We start from the raw sequence: 23,468 nt of genomic DNA on the forward strand, positions 1-23,468 counted from the left end.
GATGCATACTCGTGGCTGACGCGTACGCGTGACTATGCGTCATGTGCTGCACTAATCAAAACTCGCAGGGGGCGATTTTGGGCTACTTTTAGACCCAGTTTCAAGCCCAGAAACACAGACTAGAGGCAGGGGGAAAGCTGAGACTCATCATCCATCGACATTCACTTAGTTTTACTTTTTTAGTTTTGAATTTGGGATTGAAGAACAGTACTTCCTTAGGGTTATTATATTTTAGTTTTATGCTTCTAGATTGGATATTGAGAGAGCTACGTCTACCTTTGATTGAAGTCTTCATTGTTCTAGTTTGCTTTTCTATTACCTTACTCTTTTGTTTTCCATTCAACTTGCTCGTGGTCATATATGGATATTGTTAATTTTCGGATTTGTTAATATAATGAACAATTTTTACATTTAATTCCATTTCTTGTTTGAATTCCTTCAATTAATTATCAGCTTTAAATTTTTTTATTAATTTATTTTATTTACCATGTCTCTTATTTGTTCTTATTTCATGTTGTTGAAAAATGGCATTCATGTTATGATTTAAAACTCTCAACTTGGCTTGGGAGTTGATTAATTGGAACCCCTTGAGTTGAAATACTCAAGAGTTACTTTGTAATTGGGGGTTGCTAGCTAACTCACTTGTCACTGACATTCCTTTGCAACTGCATAGGGATAACTGAGTGGAAGCGACAACTTTTTACTATTATACTTGGAAAAGCCAAGGATAAAAACTCTAATTAATCCTCTCCTAGCCAAGGCCTTTTATTTCAAATACATAACACCTTTTGTCATTATACTACTCCTTACTTTAATTTTTAGCTATTTATTTTTCTGTGCTTAAACTCCTAAAATTTCTCAGAAAATTTCTAATCAATAAATTGCACTCTTTTGTCAACTCTTTGGAAAATGACCTGGGAATTTTACTCCCAGGCTTTATTATTAATTGTGACATCTTTTAAATTGATAGCGAGAATTTCGTCGGTTGAGAACTGTACTTACAACGCTAATTTTTCACTAAAATTTCTTAACCGGCATTTTTTTGCCCGTCACTCCATCCTAAGGTGATTTTTTTCCTTCTTCTTTTTTATTGTATTAATTATTCAGTTATTGTTTTATTTGATTGTTGTTTTCATGATTAGTATATTTTTATAGTTCTTATTTTTTTGTTGGTTTGCTGTAGTTTAAAATTTTAATTGTTCTTGTTATTTTAATTTTTAGTTTTAATTTTATTAACTTGTTAATTTGATAAATTATTGTTTTGTTGTTGTTCTTGACCTTTTGATTATTATATTGTGTTTTCCTTTTGTTGATTTAATAAATTGTTCATTGAGTGGAAGATAAAAACCTGCCATGTTAAAATTGCTCCTACCATGTTAAATTTATTCCTGCCATGTTAAACATGCCATCTTAAAACTGCTCCTATTGGTTTAGTATGGCTCAATCCCTGTTTCAAAGAGATTCTACCACCATGTTTGGACCTTCTCTCTGAGGTTGGCCCTGTAATGATTAAAGATGTAAATCCTGTGACCCACTTTGGGAATTAACTTTTTAATTTCTTTTTTAAATTGGATGTCAAAATTTTGTTTGTTGATGCTCATAATTTTGTTTGTTGATGTGTGAATATATTCTTTCATATTTCTCGCTAAGTCGTAGTGATATGTAAGCCTTTAGTCCCATAGCTTTGTTAGTTATTGTTGCATATTGGTAGATAGAAGGTATTAAATTTTGTAACACATGGTAGTAACTAGTAAGTAAAGTAGTTTATTCTCTTCTTTTCTTTTAGAGATATGTCAGACAAAATAATGTATATACTTTTGAAAACCAAATTATTTCTTTTGAACCAAAATTTAGGTGATTACTCTTTTCTAAATATGCAAGTAATTCTGTCTAGTTGGTCATGAAAGCTTTCATTTTCTTTCTAGTATTAGTTCATGTTGTGAATGATATTGTTTTACAAATAAAACAGTTGTGAAGTTATTGTGAACAGTAGCATGGAATAGTCTCTCGCTCTTTCTCTAATTTATTTTCTATTTTTTCCTTTGGGAAATAACAAATTGGGTATTTTCTTTGATTAGAATGTAGAAGATAGTACATCTTTTTATGATTTTATTTTTTATTGTAATAAATTTTGAATAATTATTGTTAGTTAATCTTGGACCTTGCTGTTAGTTATTTTATTTATTATTTATTATTTTATTATAAAATAATTTTTTTATTGAATCATAGTCAAACCGGTTGAATCAGTAAATCAATAATTAAAGCAGTTTAATGATCGGTTTAATTTTCAGAACCTTGGTTTTAGTCTAAAAACTAATTCGAAATAACGGTGAATTATAGGATACACATGTTATTTCATAAAGAGATAAAGATATTTTTATTTATGGAATGATTATTTAACATCTAGCCCTTCTTTCTATGTGTAGGGAGTAGCTTGACCAAGCTTGGCAGAGCTTGTCCCAACGGTGGCTAGTGATGCCTGTGATGGAGTCACATGTGAGATAGTAGCGCCTTGTAACCAAGCCTTCTTATAAGGAATACACGGTTTTATATATTTTAGTGTTGTAAAATTTTATTCACCATTTAAATAACAATATTAAGTTGAGATTTGTAATCAATAATTTTTATTTTGATATATAAAAAAACAGCTATTCACAACTGATTTAATACGTAATAATTAATAATTTTTTAATGTATATATTTTGAGTTTATTGAAATAATTATTTTGTAATAAATTAATAATGTCTATTTATATGTGTAATATAATTAAAATATTAACTAATGAAATATATTTATTGAATAAAATATTTATTATCACAAAAAATATTATAAAAAAAATCATACTGTGAAATGAATATTTTATTAAAAGTACATTTAGTTAAATGTATGATAGTTTTTTTTATTTATGGTATTTTTCAATTCGACAAGTTAAACATACCGTAGATTTGAGTTTTATTTAAGAATTTATTACTGATTGCTACATGTATAAGACGAAATTCAAACCTTCGACATTGACCAACTGAAATTGGTTAGTTAAAGGTATGACGATTGGGTGGAACATATCAACCAAGTATTAAATTGTTCATTTTATTTTCTGATCATAGAGCAATAAGTATATTTAGTTATAGTTCAATTCTTTTATATTAAAGATGGTCGAAAGCATTTAGAAGGATGAAATATTTTCGGCATACCTTGTAATCCAATCCAAGATTTTGTTACTTCTCTGTGTGAGAAAATTTTTTAAAAATAAAATTAATTAATTAATTAATTTATATCTTTAAAATAAATTAAATTAACTTTAAGAGTATAGAATTTTAAGATTTAAGGGGTAAGGTTTAGCTTATATTGTTTAAAATTTAAGAGAATAAGATTTGGTTTTAAGTTTAGGGTTAAAGTTATTATTGTTTTCGTGGAGGTTGGTGGTTATATAGTTTATTTGTCGATAAATTTTTGTAAGTTTTTTGTCGAGATGAGTTATACGTCGGCAATAAGAAAATACAAGGGTGGATATCTGTAAAAAGCACTCCGAAACTTAAGTCAATAAGTGAATAATAGGCTTTACAAGTTGTAATAATCTGAATAACATTCTTATCCTTTCTTTTATATCTGAAATGAAAGATAATGGTTGAGTTAGGGGTGTTCATGGATCGAATCCGATCTACATATCCGCGGTGTTTATTCGAATCCGATCCGAAAATTGCAGATATGGATCCGATCTGTAAGGATATCAGATCCGATCCAATCCGCACAATAATCGGATCAGATTGCGGATTTTGTATAGGTATGCATATCCGATTCGCATATCCGCGTATCCGCAAAAATAAAGAAATAAATAAGTAAATATTTTTTTATGTTTTATTTCAATTAATAATTATCATATATATCGTATTATTTTAATTTATTATTTAAAAAGTATGTTTAATATTATTTTAAGAGTAAACATATTTAAAGGAATAGAAAAAATGAATTTGATTGATATTTTTCAATAAAATTAATTTTTAAGAATATTTTTGTATTTTGCAGATATATCCAATCCGACTCAATCCACAAATGTGCGAATCGAATCAGATCCAAACTTAAAAACTGCAGATATTCGATCCGATTCGATGATTTTAGTGCGGATCGAATTGAAATTTTGGCCATATTCAATCTGATTCAATCTGCGTTCACCCCGTTGAGTTTTCGAATAATTTTGCCATTATTAACGAAGAATAATAGCACATTTGAGTATTTTAATATCTGCTTTAATGATCGTTATTGATAACGATTTATAATATTTTTGGCTTAATTATAACATATGACCGATTTATAATGATCATATCAATTATAATTTTGTAAGGTTTACATTTTGAAGTTTCAGATTTAGAGTAGCTTATGATGTTTTATTATTTATTTATTTTTTTGTTTTCTCTTTTTTTTTGTTGCCTTTTAACAGCAAGTTAAATTTATAGAGCACTACACTTTATTTTTTTTAAAGTGTACTAACATTTGTTTGTACTGATATACTAATATTTGATGTATTGACTCTAAATTTATTTTATTTATATTTGACATAATAAATCAGTGTGTTTATGAATTAAGAAATAATTAAATATTATGCTTGATTAAAAATATAATTTATTGCAGATAGAATTAGATAGAAACTTTAAAATATAAGTATGGTTAGAATTTAAAGATTTTTAGTTCACAAATAAGATAGAGTTAAAATTTAAAAATAATTTAAACACACGAAGAGAATTAAGATAGAATCTAAATTCTACTCTATTATTATCCAATACATTGCTAATCCAAAAATTATTATTTAAAATTTAATTTAGAATTTAATTTTAGAAATTTATGGTACTACTAATTAAATATATAAATATTTATTTATGAAAATATATTTAAAAAAACGTGTAGTCTTTATTAAAAATATTTTTTTTGATAAACCTCCATTAGAAATTTATATTACTATAAAATTATTATTAGACAAAAAAACATTTTGAACAAAACTCTTAAAACTCTTGAATAAAAAATAAATAAAGTTATCAAATTTTTTATATATGATTATTTAAATGTGCTTTTACCCAAGCAGTCTTTTCACAGCCATGGTCACAAACTCTGATTGCTAAAAGAGAGAAAGTAAAAACACTTGTCCATAAACAAAAATTTTAGGGAGAATTTCTGTACCTTGCATCTGTACCGTAGTATGACCCCGAAATAACCCAAACAACACTTCACTATTTTCCTCTTATATTTCAGAGTCTTTGATTTTTGTCTTTACTTCACGCTCTTTTCTTGTTCTTGTTCAAAGTTCAAACCGGTTTTAGTTCTATGTCTTGAATTCTTTCATCTTTGTTTCTTCTTCTAATTTCTGCGTCACGCACATGCTCGCTTCGTAATTTCAATTTATATAAGTAGAGCTAGCGCCGGGCGTTTGGCTCAATAGAGAGAGAAAATAGTAAAATAAAATAAAACATCACAGACAATTGAGCAAACGTGGAAGCAGAACAAGAGAAAGAGAGACACGAATTCCAAAGAAGAATGGAAGTGACGGAGAACAGTGTTGGAGCCATAGATGGACCAACGAATCCCATGGTCACTCCTCTGCTCACGGATCTCTATCAATTCACCATGGCTTACGCTTACTGGAAAGCTGGCAAGCATCAAGAACGTGCTGTGTAAGTGTTCTTCCCTTTTCTTTTCTTTTCTTTAAATTTGCATTTTCTTTTGATGCTTGGTGTTTTGGTTGCTGAGTTTGCTGGAAATGATTTATTTATTTATTGCTGAATTGAACACTTTCAGTTTAGTCTTTAGGGTTAGTGTTTGTATTTTAGTCACTGGATAGTCAACATATTTTGGAGATTAGATTGGACTTGGTAGTATTAATTTGTCTTAGATGCATGGTGGTGTGTGTTTATGTTAGAAGATTTGAATTTGATTTCAGGTTTGATTTATATTTTCGGAAGAATCCATTTGGTGGAGAGTATACTGTCTTTGCTGGTTTGGAGGAATGCATCAGGTTCATTGCTAATTTCAGACTCACAGAGGATGAGATCAATTTTATCAGGGAAAGTTTACCTGGTTCGTGTGAGGTAGACCAAATTATGATTATTTTCTTGGCCATGACATTAATGTTTCATTGTGGGATTGAGTAGGATGATTTCATCTTAGGTGTTGAGTAAAGTTTTTCTCTTGTTATCATTTCAGATGTTACGTTGAAGACTTTTCAATAAAGGAAATGATAGTTATAGTAATTACCAATTAGATTGTAGAACTTGTGTAGGCAATAATAACTAGGTATAGATAGATTAGAACTGTTTGTATTGTGAATACTTAAGACAAAGGCAATTTCTTCAGTTGGTTGTTAAAGGGATATTTATCATTCTTTTACAATTTTATAAAATATTTCTTATAATAATAGCATTGGGCTATGCTTAAGTCTCAAACAACATGGTTGATGACTATATTCACCGTTATTCTGTTAAAAGTTTTAATGCTGTTGGCATTTTGTAGTATGGAACCCTTATATATAAACCATAAGTTATTTATAATTGATAACTTTTATTTATTGTAGGATGGATTCTTTGATTATCTCAGAGGAATTGACTGTTCTGATGTTGAGTTGTATGCTATTCCTGAGGGATCTGTTGTTTTTCCTAAGATACCCCTGTTGCGAGTTGAAGGTCCAGTTGCCGTGAGTACATGCTACCATCAAATACTCACTCTAAATGCTTTTTTATATAGTTATTTCTTTTAGACAACTTATTTCTTACCTTATGTTGACTTTCTATACTGTTCAGGTGGTTCAATTGCTAGAAACACCATTTGTGAATCTTATTAATTATGCATCATTAGTTTCTACAAATGCTGCAAGACACCGTAATGTTGCTGGAAAATCCAAAACTCTACTTGAATTTGGACTACGAAGGGCTCAGGTTATAAAGTCTTTTAAAACCACTTTTGAATGTGTAATTTTAGGAAAAATTGCCTTTTTGTATTTATTAAATTAATGAAATTCTCATTTTGACTGTATTGTACTCAGGGTCCTGATGGGGGATTAAGTGCATCAAAGTACTGCTATATCGGTGGATTTGATGCAACCAGGTATTATACTATCAATAATCAATTAAACAATTATTTCCTATATTTCCTAGCAGCATTTATTTGCATTTTTAATTTCAATGTGGAAATGTTCATTATACTATGTAGTTCTAACTGTTAATGTTGTTGAGTTTTCGTGGAACTACAATATTAAGAAAAATGTTAGTATATTCCAATATGTTTTCAATTATATCATCAAATATAATTCTAACTGGAATATTTGATTAGAGCATTTAGATCAACATGGTAGACTCTTTGTTGTATAGTTCCAATGTAGATAAATCCATGATCACAGGTCTGAAGAGTTTAGTGTTGCAGTAGTGCTAAATCTGCTGAGTGGCATCTCTAACCAAAATCACTTTATTTTGTCAAAATTAAAACTATCATGTTGCAAGATTTAAGAAATTACCTCAATTATGAAAATGAATGAGATGTAGAAGGGAAATGGGAAACTTGTATGAAGGGGAGGGAGAGATTGCAATTAAACATTAATTATCAAAATATCATGATATTCTTTTTATACCAGCATTTCTATGTAATAGTTTAATTATGACGAGGAAATTCTTGGTTAAAAATGGCACAGAACCTTGCATGACTATTTGGCTTGTCAGATAATCCAATTAAGAGAACTTGAATTGATCACCAAGATATCATTTTATTGTTGATCTCCTTTTGTTACTATTTTAAGTCATTATTTATGTGATGAGATCGATGTAACATTATCATGTGAAGTTTTCTATTGGTTTTGGAGGAACCCTTAATTTGTTTTCTTTCCTTTGAGATCATTTGCACTTGCATTGTTCATCTAAATCGGTGTGGTTTGCAGATGAATAAAGTAAATTAATCCCAATATTGAGAGATAGTCTAATTAGGTTCATGTGTACATTTTGGTGAATATTATATGCTCAGCTACTTCCAATTGAACACATAAATTGTGTTTGCACAATGTGGTAATGTATGGAATATTTGGGGAAAGTCACCCTTGCAGTTGCAGGCCTCACTATACACCTTCGGATATGGGGTAGGGCACTCAAAAGAAAGTCAAACATAAGAGAAAAAAAAGGGGGGGGGGTTGATCTTCTTAGTTATTACTATTTTGGTTTTCTAACCTTTGCTTCTGTGACTTTTTCATGTGTCCTAAACAGCAATGTTGCAGCTGGAAAGTTATTTGGGATACCCCTACGTGGTACTCATTCCCATGCCTTTGTTAGCTCATATATGGTGTGTAACCATTTCACTGAAACTTTATAAATTTGTTTGATATTTCTTAAGAGATTTTTCAAAGGCAATCCCAGCATAGCCTTTTTCTCTTCTCTCTTTCAATTAGTTTGTGAAAGAATATTTCCAAATTTTTAGTGGGTGCAAAAGTCCATGATAACTAAATGAGAATTGTTGTTTAGTGGGAATATAGATATAAATGTTATTCTTCCACAATGTGCAGTCAAAGCAAAACTGCAAAATTACAGTAGATGAAACTTTAAACTGTTTATTTTTCTTTTTAATGGTGGAGTTTCAATCTAGTTTGTTTTGATAAATATCGTTACCAAACAAGCTGAACTGCCTTTGGTAGGTTAATCTTTATGTGATTACTTTTGTTGGCATTATTTTATGTGACCTGTCACATTTTTTGATATATAATTTCACTTAATTCTATGTGTACCTTGTCTGTGCTGTCATGTGCAGAGCCTTGATGAGATTATAGACAAGTCACTTAGTAGGAAAGATGGTTCAAGTACTTGTGAAGATTTCGTTAGTCTTGTTCAAACATGGCTGAACAAAATACAGGTGCCACCAGGATATAAACATTTAGATCATAACGTTGCCTTTATATTATAGTTCTTTTTTTGTCGTTTATCCCAAGATATAAACATGGTAGGCTCTTTTTTTTCTTATTATCAAATGTTTATACATGAACTCTGTAATGTAAAAGTCAATGTTTGCACACGACGGATGTTCATGTTAACTACTGCATATGCTAGCATTGTTCTAGAGAATTTTGCCTATTCTGGTTTGTTATGGCATGAATTTTGGAAGCCAAAATATTGTTGTGTTTTTAATATAACTAAAGAATTCTTATTTAGAAGGCCAATGAAATTAAAAGAAAACATTCAACTGGTGATGGCATGAATGTATGCATAGCAATCTGTTATAGAAAGACTTATGCCTTTTTATATGTAAGGTAATTGGCAAATGCAACTGATTAGCACTATATTAGGTTCACATGATTAAAATAAAGCAATATCTAGTATAGTGGCTAAAAGATGCTTTTAGTCTTTCAGATCTTGCCTATGTCACGGGCAATATACTCTTCTGCTTTGGAAATGTTCCACAAATAATAATAATAATAATAATAATAATAATAATAATAATAATAATAATAATAATAATAATAATAATAATAATAATATTATTATTATTATAATTATTATTATTATTATTTCTTCTTCTAGAATATTTTATATTATGCACTCTTAAAAGATCAAAGGTGATGTAATAATAGATTCATAGTTCACTAATCCGTGTTCCTAATGTGCAGTGGTCAAGTTCATTGCATGGCATTTTTGGTGAGACCAATCAAAGCGAGTTGGCAGCGTTCATATCATATGCACTGGCATTTCCAGATAGCTTTCTTGCCCTTGTGGATACATACGATGTAAGTATCTTATTTACAACAGTCTGTTTCTTAAACATTATATATATCATCTGAGCATCCTTTTATCCAGCAATGTCCAGTAAGTATGGAATTGGATTTATGGTATCTTTCTTACTCTTTCTTTGCCAACTCCACCTAATGGGACAAGACTAAGGTGTTGTTTCTATTTATCTTTCCTTTATATCTTTCGTGAAACGAAAACAAAATTTTTATGTTTTAATTGGGATACTATGAATTGCATGTGTTTCCCAATCATGATTTATATTTAGTCTGCAATGATTGAGAATAAAACTAAGAATTTGCTATAAGCTAAATGATGGGAATCAGTTCTTCTGGGGTCTGTATCGATTTGGCTGAGAGATAATAGGCGAATCACATAGCTTGCATGATTTTTGAGGGCAAATAGCTGCAATATGAATGAATGAGATCTGTTCTAAGACATTTGTGTGTAGGTGCCTCATTATTTCCTCTAAACATATGTATGATATTGATTTTCAATTTGCCCAACTTCTCATATTTAAGATTGGGTATTGATTGGGTGGTGTAAGACTCAACTTTGGGGTACAACGGACAAATGCTGACATTCTTAAATTGGTGTAAAAGTCACTTTAAGGTCCTTTAGGCTGCGTTTGTTTTGAGGTACTGGGACTGAGACTGGGACTCGTATTATGTTTGGTAGTTAGAGACTGGAACTAAAATTTCAGTCTTGGTATACAAAATTTTAGTCCATTCAGTATCTCCAGAAAGTTAGGACTCGGGACTGAAATTTTTGGAAATGGAGACTGAAATTTTATTAATATTTCTTTCCTAAAATGTCCTTATTTGAAATTTCATATTTCAAGTCTACTCTTTACAATCCATCCATTACCAAAACTTTCACAGCCTTCACCTCTCACCCACATCACCACACCTCTGCTATTACCGAATTTCACCACCACCAACAATAATACCAAAAACAACAATCTCATAAACATATGTCAAAATCAGATTCAACAATCTAATAAACAAGAGGATTTCAAAATCAAAATTGACAGAAAACAGAACAGGGGGAGGCAGAAGAGAGGAAGGAAGAGGAGACGGCGACGGCGGCAATAGAGAGAGGAGCCGCTGGCGCCGCCGAATAGGGAATGGAGCGGACGGTGTCAGGCTAGAGCTTAGGTGCTCTGGCGAGAATTTTCAGTTTTTGGAGCTCCTCGAGAGGAGGGAGCCCGGTGGGAGCCCAGATCAAGAACTCAAACTCTCTTCAGCCCGGAACTGGAACAGAGGCGGCGCGGTGAGCACAGGGAACAGAGGCGGCATGGTGGACCAGCAGTGACGCGACTAAGTGCTTGCGATGCGACAGGACAGAACGAACATGATGGCAGACACGATGGTGGTGGGTGTTGTCGTTGCTGCTGCCGTTGCCGTGGAGGGAAACCGCCGTTGCCAGTTCGCCAGAGAAAGAAGACACAAATGAGAGAGAGAGAGAGTGAGTGAGAAAACAGAGATAGGGAAAGGGGAAGGAGCTAGGAGGATGGCTAGGTAGGGTTTTATTTTGAATTTTTTAATTAGCAAGGGTATTTTAGTAATTTCACTTATAAGTCTTCATTTTTATCCAAAACCAAACAAGATACTGAGGCATAACTTAGTTTTGTACACTTTACACTAAATACAATACAGAGACTAAGTTGACTTAATTTAGTTTTTGTCTCTCAGTCTCTATCTCCCTTGCAAATGCTACCTTAGTGATGTGATTCACTGATACTTATTTCTGACTTAAATGTTGTTAACACATCTGACTCTTCAACGTCTGCCTACTAGTTCATGCCGATTTTTTTTTTTTTATTGCAATGTTATCTTAAATTTGAAATTGGACAAGCTTTTTTTCTTTTTTCTTTTTATTATATTACTCATCAAATGTTTATTATTTTTTAATAATGTTTTAAAGCAACTCATAAATTTCTTATTTCTTTTGTTCATTCCTTTTGTTTCTTCTTAGACAAGCTATTTCTTGAGATAATTTCCTTTTTTTTGACAGGTCATGAGAAGTGGAATCCCTAATTTTTGTGCAGTAGCGTTAGCTCTCCAGGATTTAGGGTATGAGAGAAAGTTTCTCTTGTCTATTACTGCTATTATCTCCTTGTAAAGTTTAAAATCATTTTCGACAATCTACATAGTTCTGGTTGGATCAAGCACTTGGCACTTTGCCAAAAACTATAGCTTTTCGGAAGGAACTATATTTCCTTATAGTTTTCTCAAAACCGTATCTAGCTTAAGGTATTCCAGACATTATAGTTAGATTATGGCTTGCTATGATGTTTGTTATTTTCAATATGAAATATTGTAGCTGTTAATTGACTGTAATATCCCTTCTTACATGCACTGGGTAGTAATTTATAATGCATTGGTTCAAATAGTATTATATTAACTTGCCTCTTCCTGTTTACAAAAGAAATAAGGGGAGTGGAAAAAGAAAAGAAAAGAAAATAACCATGTGATCCCCCCTTGTCATTCAGTACTTAAGTTTTGGATGATTTCCTGTGCAGATACAAAGCTGTAGGCATTAGATTGGACTCTGGTGACCTTGCATATTTGTCTTGTGAGGCAAGGAAGTTCTTTTGCTCCATTGAGAAGGAATTTGCAGTGCCTGAATTTGGGAAGATGGCTATCACTGCTAGTAATGACCTCAATGAGGAAACTATAGATGCTTTAAACAAACAGGTAAGTATTCATTACTAACTTGAACCTGTACCTTTCTGCCTATTTATTCAGCAGCTCAATAGTTAAGCTGTGTTCATGTTTGTGTTTACAACAATGTAAATGCTATCCTAAAAAGTTGGAGATTAAATTGGGTGGGTAGTTATTTTAATGCTTTTTTCCTAAATAAAAATATATAGATGAAAAGTTGATTGACAGTAGTTATATTCAATATTATAAATTCTAGTAAATTGATACATATAACATGTTTGTGGAGATAACTAGTGTGCATAAAATGCAGTAATATAGTAATGTTGTAAAAGTATGCTTATGTTAGCGTTGCATATTTGTGTACCGTGATTATCTGTTAGTTTCTGGGTTTATGTTTTACAACATTGAGGCACAATCTAGTGTGCATAAAATGCAGTAATATAGTAATATTGTAAAAGTATGCTTATGTTAGTGTTGCATATTTGTGTACCATGGTTATCTGTTAGTTTCTGGGTTTATGTTTTACAACATTGAGGCACAATCTTATGATGGTTATCTTACTCCCTCAATATGTTCATGCCATTTCATTATTCATAATTCATCATTCATTTTCATTCTCCTTAAAACTTCCAAATGGACCTTTAAGTGCTAGAAATATTTTGTCTATTAACCAAAAGATCAATAAATTAAGGTGTGATTAAAAACCTTGTTATTTACGTGTAGAACAATTTTTTATCAAATGGGAAGCTGTATCCTAGATTCCTAGCATCAGATGATGTTAATAATATAGAATTGAATTTGGATATTTGGTTACTATAATAAGTGCTCAGGAACTATGTATACTATCTGATTTGCCTCCTTCAATTTACTTTTTGACTTATCCAGTCCTTAATCTGCAACTAAACAAAACTAGTTAAAGGTGAATAGACCGTAACCCCCAGCCAGATAGCCCAAATCGAAAAATCTAGTCTCTTTGGTGAGTCTACTGGCAAAATAAGTGATAGTTCTCAATCCAAATGTGTAATGCTGACTTATTAAAGAGAATATAGAGGACATTACTTTCTTCAGAAGATGTCCTCTCTTTGATTGGTTTTGTTTGTGTTTGTGTGAGAGTGGATGATGTAATGGAAGGAAAATGATATCTTTACGTTCAAAGAGTTGTTTCTCATTTGCACACCAACTTTATCACCATTAGATTAATTATGGACCCCACTTGATTCTCACTTACCCACTCTCTCTACCTTTAGATCTCAGGTGGTAAAGTTGACCCCAAATTGGTTATGCAAGTATCATTACGTGTAATGAAAACAATTTTATTTATTGATTTGGAAAAAAGTGGCGGGGGATTAACAACAGGTCTAGCCTCAATAACGGGACTTAGTTGGTTATTGTGTCTTGAAAAATTAACAAAGGTAAATGATTGATCATCCTACCCTTCGCATTTGATTTTGATTTACTCTACAGGGTCATGAGGTTGATGCCTTTGGAATTGGTACATACCTGGTCACATGTTATGCTCAAGCTGCTTTAGGTGTAGTTTTCAAGTTGGTTGACATAAATAATCAGCCTCGTATCAAACTTTCTGAAGATGTGTCGAAGGTTTGAATATGCTGCATTGTAAATGTTATTGTAATCACATGTTGATTGTTAATTATAATCCTTTTCTCTGTTCCTTCTGCAATCTAGGTCTCTATTCCATGTAAGAAACGAAGCTATAGGTTGTATGGTAAAGAAGGTTATCCCCTGGTAGACATCATGACTGGGGAAAACGAACCATCTCCTAAGGTATTTTTTTTTTACACTATGGATCATACTATATTCTTTCTTTTCCCTGGGTACAATAACCAACTTATTTAGGTTGAAGCCTATACTTATTTACACTATAGTACGAGAAGAATGAGAAAATTGTAATGTTCAGGTTGAAGCCTATACTTATTTATCTATTGAGTTACTCGTCTCTCTGCCACACTGATAAGGTCCCTTCTGGTCCAGCCTTGCCTTAGGGTGAGCTGGACAAAGAATACCCCTTTTCTGTGCAATTATTGATAGTGAACTTTCATTCATGTAAATCCATATCCAGTGGCTATTCTTCACTCTGTTGAATAATATAAATCATCAAGACTAAATTATCTATTTAGTTCCGTAAAGATACATGCGAATTCAGCATAGTCCCTGAAAGATTTTTGACACTAAGTTGGTCCCTAAGAGAATACATCACATCAATTCAGTTCTTTAAAGATTTGTTACATCAATTTAGTCCCTGAAAAAAGTAAATTCCACGTCAATTTAGTCCTTAAAAGAATGAATATGATATCTACTTGGTGTCTTTTTCATCGACTAAATTGATGTAAAAAATCTCTTAAGAATTAAATTGATACGACATGAATTCTTGAGGGAGTAAATTGATGTTACAATATTTTGAGTACTCAATTGATATCGTATCACATGTATCTTTGAGGGACTATCAGCAAGTTTAGTCTAAAATCAATTAATGATTAGGAAGTGTTGCATTATTGAATTGTCTCATGCCCTTGCAACACTATGGTTTAATCCTATTGGCTAGCCATGTGTAGTTAAAAAATGGCGGCACAAACATTATTTAGTTATTCTTATAATTCATAGGTGGGAGAAAGAATCCTGTGCCGTCATCCCTTCCAAGAATCCAAGAGAGCATATGTGGTGCCGCAGCAAGTTGAGGAGCTTCTAAGGTGCTACTGGCCTGGTAATTCAGGTGAGAACAAATTACCAAAAATCTGGATATCAATTTGGTGGTCATTGATAACTAAAATTCTCTGTATGCTCAGCTATGTTTGAGATTTGATTTTGGAGGGAAATAGAGGTTGAAAAGTGAAGTTTTGTCCATTTTCCTCCCCTCATTTTCTTTCCACTTCAATGATTTCTTATTAATGATTGTAATTTGTTTGCATGCTACATTTGCTACACGCTGTTACACCATAAGCTAAGACAATAAAGAATTTTTATGAAAGATACTCATATGGCAATGATACAGTTGTCAAATGTATCATTTCACACATGAAATGAAATGATCATGTGTTATCAGGTTTTCAAAAGTATTTGAAATGGCTTATGAGCATTCATTCATCTGCATTTCAGATATGCAATTAAGTAACTTAATGATTTTATTTTGAAGATAAAAGACGAGAAACTTTGCCAACTCTAAGGGACATTAGGGAGCGATGCATCCAGCAACTCGAACAAATGCGACCTGATCACATGAGGAGGCTTAATCCAACTCCATACAAGGTCACAGAAACTATTATATGCTTCTTTTATTTTATTCTTTTCTTCTTGAATGATTTTGAATCTGAATTCCTTTTTCCTCGTTTATGAGCAGGTTAGTGTAAGTGCAAAGTTATATGACTTCATTCATTTCTTGTGGCTCAATGAGGCACCGGTTGGGGAGTTGCAGTAATAATAAAGAAAATAAAGTAGCATATTATGAGAACCTAATAATTTGGGCAAAGAGGATTTCCGTAAAAGAAATTCCTGTCATCCAGTATAGCATAGATTCAATGTGTTTTTACTTTTTAACTGTATTTTTAAATTGTAAAGGAGTAATTATTTTTTTCCCAGCCCTAATAATCTATCTTTACCCTTGACCGCAATGTTAATTCATGACTTAAAGTTACATTGTTGGCATTTTTCTGTTGAAATATAAAAAGTACAGTGCGGAGAGCGTGTTATATATAGGGATGTCAATGGGGCAGGGTGGGGGCGGGGGATGCCTCCCTGCTCCCCATCCCCGCCCCCAGATTTACTCCCCGTCCCCGCCTCCATTCCCCACCGTGGGGAAATATTACTCCCCATCCCTATTTTTCACAGGGCCCTATTCCCTACAGGATCCCCATTCCCCATCTATCTGATAGTTCTAACTAATTATTAATTTTTATATAAATAGAGGTGTAAGTATCCATTCTATTAAAAAATAATAAGATTTTACACAAAAAGTCTAAACAACAAGATGGTGATTTCTTTCGAAATGACGCAGTGGGAGGATGTAATGGCGAGCCAGAGGATAGAGAAGTGGACAAGGTGGGAGACGCGACAACAGAGAGGAGAATGGACACGATGACAAAGTTATGGAAAGGAACGCCGCAAATAGAGAGCACGACGCGGTGAGGATCATGGCACGGTGAGGTGTGACGATGCAGTGAGAAGGGAGAGCGGCGAGAGGGTGGTTGCAGAGAGGTCGGATGGAGTATGGACAACGTTAGGGATTTCTGAATTGAAGAAGAGTTATGCAAATGAGGATTATATATATATATATATATATATATATATATATATATATATATATATATATTGTGTGTGTGTGTGTGAAATAACTAAAAAACATATATGAAAAATAAACTATTAAGGACAATTCAGTAAATTTATGAACTTAGGTGATTAGCGGGGATGGGGCAGGGATCCCGCTCGGGTCCCCGCGTCTGTTTCGGGAGAATTTTGTCCCCCGTCCCCATTTCCACGGAAAAAATTTCTTACAGTCGGATCCCCATTCGAGGCAGTCTCCGCAGGGATCCCCACATCTCGGGGAGTTTTGCCATCCCTAGTTATATATGGGAGTAATTTATCCTTTCTTTTAATCTCAAAATTGTATAATATTTCTATAAAATATCTAATCCTGAAGAGAAAAAAAAAACCATATGTAACTGAAATAGATTGAGTTCCCGTTTATTTCTATGATTCTAATATATTATGCTTTTGAAAGAATAACAAAATGTCCTTCAGGATAAAAAAAAAAGGTGATATGTAACTAACTAAATAGTTAAATACACCCTTTACAAGAATATATATGTTAGAAGTCTTATGGATTTGTATAAATGGACTATTAACTTTACACTTATATAGATGAAAAAGAAACAAAGAATTGTATATAATTTCTATACTATTTATTTTATCTTTATTTTTACGAAGGACTTTATACTTCAAATGTTTTCTTTTTTATGTATAACAGGGCTAAAGGCCCAGAAGAAATTCGCATGGTAATACAAGGAATACAAGCTGGTAATGCAACTCTCGGCTGAAAAGATTTTTCTCCCGTCTGGAAAGTCAACCCAGAACGCCAGGTTCTAACCAAATAGCATCGACCATCCCTTGAACACATATATCACTAACTCCAAACAAGAAAATTAAGCACAATCCCAACACAAACATATCCAAATCATGAACCATTCTATCATTCCATCACTTAGACCATATACTGGACTAGGATAGAGGAAGAATAGCAATAACCCTTTACTTAAAGCCCTTCACCGAGAGCTTTTCACCCATAGACTTTCCACCCATCATCACCCTCACCAAGTAACATTCTCGCAAGCATTGCTTCTTGTTAGACCACCAAAACACAGCAGCAACAACCGCATAACACTATCGTGTCACCATCATAGCAGCTAGGCATTGTTCCAAGGAGCAGATCACTACAAATCAGAGCAAAATCAAAGTGTTAACCAAGTCAAACGGACAACTTTGGAGTACATCCAATTGAAGGGAAGACGATCTGTCTGAATCTCAACAAAAATGCAGGATATGTTCCAGACTAGCTCAACTTAGTGGGGAAAGTGTTATCAGACAAGGAAGTAAAATTTAAGATATGCAAAAATACCTTACTCGGCCTCTGGGACAATCCGACTGGAGTGGATAAAATGCCCATTAGCTTTAAAGACATTAACTATGGATTAAAGATTCTTCGCAACGGCTCGTGGAATATCAGGGATAGTCTAATAAACCTACAATATTGGTCTCAAGATGTTTCAATCTATGAGGTAAGTCATGAATACATGAAATTCTGGATTCAGGTACATGGAGTTCCAATTGATTACATGAGAGTGGAAACAACTAGAGCCATAGGAAATATGATGGGAATATTGGCAGAAGTTGAGAACCCAACAGTAGATAGTGTACTAATGAGAGAGTTTCTCAAGTTCGAAGAAGCGAGAGATGTCTGTTGAACACTGTGAATAGTGAGAGAGTGAACTTGGTTGTTACTGATTGTGAAAGAGTCCAAATTGAATTGGCTCATTCAATTGTATATATATATATGTATACAAGATGATGGTCTAATTAACAAACTTTGTATCTAGTCTAACTAATTAATATAACTAATTCAGATTTTAACTATGTTAAGTTATAACAAACTGTACAAGTATATGCTATGGCTAATATGGAGCATACATGTTGTATGTTTCAAACTTGGCCATAAGAAATTTGAACTAAGGTGTTGGGAGGGCCTTGGTGAGTAAATCTGTGAGTTGATGCTTGCTCAGTACATGGACGAGTTTGACGATTTCTGCTGCCACTTTTTCTCTAACGAAGTGGCAATCGATTTCAATGTGCTTGGACCTTTTATGTAGAGTCGGATTGGTGGCCATTTGAATGGCAGAGACGTTGTCACAAAAAATCATTGCTGAATTCACCTCGACATGCATGAATTTGAGAAGGGCAATGATAGATAGAACTTCACAGGCAGCATTGGCTAGAGCTCTGTACTTTACCTCCGTTGAGCTCCTCGAAACTACATCTTGCTTCATGCTCTTCCATAACACTAATGAATCTCCCAAGAATGTGCAGTAGTCGATCGTGGACCTCCGTGTGTCGAGGCAACTGCCCCAGTTAGCGTCAGTGTACATGGAGAGGTGAAATTTGGATTTTGATGAGAAGAGTAATCCTTGGCCAAGTGCTGCCTTCAAATACCTGAGGACATGGTGCACAGCTTCGAGATGAGGAGTTTGAGGATTTGCCATGTATTGAGCCAGTTTAACCACATCAAAAGTGATGTCTGGCCGAGATATAGTGAGATACATGAGGCGGCCAATTAATCTGCGATATCTCGAAGCATCAGGGATAGGATCACCTTCGTCAGCCTTAAGTTTCAGATTAGCATCCATGGGTGTATTGGCAGGTTTGCACCCTAAGAAACCAGTCTCCTCCAGCAATGTGAGTGTATATATATTTTTGCTGACTTAAAGTAATCCCATCTTTTGATCTGGCAAGCTCAAGACTAAGGAAGAACTTAAGGTCACCCAAGATTTTAAGCTTGAAGATGGATTGAAGCTTGTGTTTAACATTGTCCACCATTTCTTGTTTGGGAGCAGCGATGATGATGTCATCCACGTACACAATGAGATAGGTAGTTGCCTCACCCTCTCCTAGAGCGAAAAGAGAGTAATCATGTCTGCATTGTGTAAAGCCATGGGTGGTCAGTGTGTTGCAAAACTTAGTGAACCACTGCCTTGATGCTTGTCGCAACCCATACAAGGACCGTGTGAGTTTACAAACTAACCCTTGTTTCCGCTGAGGATGACCCAAAGGCAATTCCATGTAGACTTCCTCATTAAGTTCACCGTTGAGGAATGCATTATTTATATCCAGCTGTAGGAGGCTTCAGTTTTTGACTGCAGCAATGGTAAGTAAGATCCTCACAGTGGTGATCTTTGCCACGGGACTAAATGTGTCCCTAAAATCAATACCAACTTGTTGAGTATATCCTTTTGCAACTAAACGTTCCTTATATCTCTCTAATGAGCCATAAGCCTTTAGCTTAGCTTTGTACACCCAACAACAACCAATGGCTCGCTTATCTGGTGGTAAAGGTACAAGGGCCCAAGTTTTATTGGCCTCAAGTGCATCAAGTTTCTCTTGCATAGCTTGTCTCCATTTTTTGAACTGAACTGCCTGGTGGTAAAATTGAGGCTTAGGTATGACGTCTAATTGTGCGATGGAGTTAAGGTATGTAAGGTTAAGGCGATGGTTACTAATATGATTGGCTAAGGGATAAGGAGTAGAGGTGTGGCAGATGTAGTCATTGAGGTAAGGCGGAGGTTGAATGTGTCTAGTTAATTTTCTTAGTTGTTTAGGTGGTGAAGTGATGGTGTTTGGTGTTGGTTCCTGATGTTGAGGTTCTGAGTTTATGACGGTTGGAGTCGGCTGTGAAGATGGAGAAGGGATGTGTCAAGAATGGGTTTAGAAAGTACAAAGTCATTGAACAAGTCTTTATTAGACTATAGATGAGGTGAAGTACTGAAAGGTATAACATGTTCATGAAAAATAATGTCTCTTGAGATAAAAAACTGTTTGGTTCTAAGGTTGTAAAGTTTGTAACCTTTGTAGCCAATTGGATATCCAATGAAGACTGAGGGATCAGCTCTAGGACAAAATTTGGTTTTGGATTTAGAGGTGTTTGCTACATATGCAAGGCAACCAAAATTTCTTAAGGCATTATTGTTGGGTGTCTTTCCAAATAGCAGTTCAAAGGGAGACTTAAATTGTAATAATTTGCTTGGGATTTGATTGATTAGGAAAGCTGAAGTGATGATGCACTTCTCCCAAAAGGAAATAGGAATTTTTGACTGAAAGAATAAGGATCTGGTCACATTCAACAGATGCTGGTGCTTTCTCTCTACAACAGCATTTTGTTGGGGTCGATAAGGGCATGAGAATTGATGCAGGGCACTTCTCTTCTGCAAAAACTCCTTAAGTGCAAGTTCCTTATCATTGTCAGACTTGAGACATTTGATCTTAATGCCAAATTGAGTGTCAATCAATGCAAAGAAGTCCTTCAGGAAACCTGTGGCTTCAGATTTATTATTCAGCATATAAATCTAACAAAATCTGGTTGCATCATCAACAATGGTTAGAAAGAAACGTTTTCCATTATAAGTGGGAGTATGATAAGGTCCCCACACATCACAATGAATAAGGTCAAAAACGTTAGAAGATATATGATTATGTGACTCAAAGGGAAACTTCTTGAATTTAGCTAAATGGCAGATTTCATAAGTATGACAACCTGATTTATTCGACAAATATAAAATACTATCTAAGTGGTGTAGAATGTTAGAAGGTATATGACCAAGATGTGTGTGCCATAGATCTGGACTACACAAATTTATTGAGATAGAATCAGTATGAGAAATATGAATAGAAAGGAAAGAATTTGAGAAATTCTGTGAACCATGCAGTGCCAAATTGGTTGAGATTTCTTCTCTTAGGATGTAAAGTCCTTGTTGCAAGTCATCCTTCCCAATCGTCTTCAAACACTTGTTGTCCTGAATAGTGAAGTAATTAAAACCAAGAGTGATAGTGATTGTGGAGTTAGCAAGAAAGGCTGAAATTGAAAGTAAATTGACAAGAAACTCAGGGACATAAAGCACATTTTGGAGAGATATATGCTTATTGAGAGTAACTGAACCTATGAAATTGGCAGAAAAAATTTCACCATTAGGAAATGAGACAGAAATTTTTTTTTGAAATGTGTATTGAGGTGAATAGAGATAAATTATAAGCAGTGTGAATGGTGGCACCACTATCCAAAATCGAAGAATTATATGGTAAATTTGACCTTAACATGGATACGTTGAGAACGATACCTGCTAGAGTTGAAACTTCAGTTGATTCATTTGATGAAATATCTTGGATCTTGTAATTATTCAGCAAGGTTAGGAGTTATTGAACTTGTGTTGGAGTCAAATTTGGGCTGATTTGTGCATCTGAAGTGGACTGAGATGTGGAGACATGATGAACCGAAGGCTTCATGTTCCTTCCTTTGCCAAAATTTGGAGGGTAACCGTGAATTTTGTAACATTTGTTGATAGTGTGCCCAAGAATTTCACAGTACGAGCAAAGGGGTCTATCTTTCTTCACCATGCCTCTGCAGCGACCTTGAGATTGTGGTGGTTGCTGATTTCTTGCCAGAAAGGCTACTTGATTCTGGGAAGCAGAATTGAGTGAAGCTCCTATTGCCCTATGTTTTTCTTCTTGTGTTACAAGAAAAAGGACTTTGTTAATTGTGGGAAGAGGTTCCAAGAGCGAGATTTGCCCGCGAATCTGTGAAAAAGATTCATCCAATCCCATGAGGAAACAATGGATATACTCAGCTTGAAGAAACTCTTGCATGGCGCGCGCATCACCGCAATTGCATTGCACTGGGCGATATGAGTTCAATTCTTCCCAAAGAACCTTGATTCTTGTGAAGTATCGTGACACAAACATGGCACCCTGTCGAAGATTCATCAAGTCGCGCTTCAATTCGAACATACGAGGGCCATTTTCATGTTGAAAATGCTCCTTCAAATCGTTCCACAACTCTGCTACAGAATCTGTGTATACGAGAGAGTTAGCAATTTCTTTTGTAAAAGAATTTAAAATCCATGAGCTTATTACGTCATTCATGCACTGCCAGTTTTCAAATTTCTCTGGTTCAGTGATTGGATCTGTTTTAGGCACCGATCCAGTGATAAAACCAAGCTTTCATTTCGCATTTAGGGCTTTCTACATCGCGCGACTCCAAGAATGATAGTTGTCCTCAGTGGGTTGTTGAGTGACCAAGATCATACTGGGTTGATCAGCGGGAGAGAGGTTATAAGGATCCACATCCATTGATGAAGCTGAAGAAACTGCAGATGAAGATGAGGCTGGCTGTGCCATGGTTGGTGGAATTAGGGAAAACACAAAATGACGCTTCTTTCCAAGTCTCGTTGATCGGAATCGCTGTTTCTACCAAGAACAGAGGTGAAACACGCGCATTCTCATCAAACTCAGTTGTGTGAGTCAAGGAAAGAGGAAGAGAGAAGTGGAAAGGAAGGAGAAGAAGAAATTGCTTCTGATACCATGTTGAACACTGTGAATAGTGAGAGAGTGAACTTGGTTGTTACTGATTGTGAAAGAGTCCAAATTGAATTGGCTCACTCAATTGTATATATATGTATACAAGGTGATGGTCTAACTAACAAACTTTGTATCTAGTCTAACTAATTAATATAACTAATTCAAATCCTAACTATGTTAAGTTATAACAAAGTGTACAAGTATATGCTATGGCTAATAATGTCACCAAACCACTACAAACAAGCGTCTAGATAAAGAGAGGAGAGCGTCTTAAGGCTTGAATTAGCCTGATATATGAAAGGCTACTAGATGCATATTGCCTTAACTATGGCATAATAGGCCACGATAAGAGAAGCTGCCAGAACCAACCGCGATGGCGATGTAGGACCCCAGCCAGCCTCGATACACGATGAGGATTGGAACCAAATATGTAAAAGCC

General features: G+C 34.2%; 2 protein-coding genes and 1 long non-coding RNA gene across 4 annotated transcripts; 1 reads left to right on the forward strand and 2 right to left on the reverse strand.

The window, feature by feature from the left end:
• Window positions 1–5,081: 5,081 nt before the first annotated feature.
• LOC112799985 (nicotinate phosphoribosyltransferase 2) lies at window positions 5,082–16,610 on the forward strand. Of its 2 annotated transcripts, none has more exons than XM_025842011.3 (15): window positions 5,082–5,660; window positions 5,927–6,074; window positions 6,557–6,676; window positions 6,783–6,917; window positions 7,025–7,086; window positions 8,229–8,304; window positions 8,767–8,868; window positions 9,620–9,736; window positions 11,754–11,812; window positions 12,262–12,436; window positions 13,868–14,002; window positions 14,090–14,188; window positions 15,026–15,134; window positions 15,555–15,667; window positions 15,759–16,063. In XM_025842011.3, the coding sequence occupies exons 1-15, from the start codon at window positions 5,524–5,526 to the stop codon at window positions 15,834–15,836; spliced, it is 1,665 nt and encodes a 554-aa protein (XP_025697796.1). In that variant the 5' UTR covers window positions 5,082–5,523; the 3' UTR covers window positions 15,837–16,063. The 2 variants fall into 2 exon arrangements, with proteins under 2 accessions (XP_025697796.1, XP_072052475.1); XM_072196374.1 differs by lacking the exon at window positions 15,759–16,063 and adding an exon at window positions 16,413–16,610 and having other exon boundaries at window positions 5,138–5,660.
• A 734-nt stretch (window positions 16,611–17,344) lies between these two features.
• Window positions 17,345–18,435, reverse strand: LOC140173312 (uncharacterized). Its single transcript, XR_011861892.1, has 2 exons — window positions 18,030–18,435; window positions 17,345–17,844 (listed from the first exon to the last, which is right to left on the reverse strand). It is a non-coding gene; the product is annotated as an uncharacterized lncRNA (long non-coding RNA).
• Window positions 18,436–21,868: 3,433 nt separating this feature from the next.
• Window positions 21,869–22,849, reverse strand: LOC112701718 (uncharacterized). The gene is made up of 2 exons (XM_025752489.1): window positions 22,759–22,849; window positions 21,869–22,521 (listed from the first exon to the last, which is right to left on the reverse strand). The coding sequence occupies exons 1-2, from the start codon at window positions 22,847–22,849 to the stop codon at window positions 21,869–21,871; spliced, it is 744 nt and encodes a 247-aa protein (XP_025608274.1).
• Between the last annotated feature and the right edge of the window lie 619 nt (window positions 22,850–23,468).

The sequence above is a fragment of the Arachis hypogaea genome, chromosome 1 (assembly GCF_003086295.3).
Source record: "Arachis hypogaea cultivar Tifrunner chromosome 1, arahy.Tifrunner.gnm2.J5K5, whole genome shotgun sequence".
Lineage (NCBI taxonomy): Eukaryota > Viridiplantae > Streptophyta > Magnoliopsida > Fabales > Fabaceae > Arachis > Arachis hypogaea.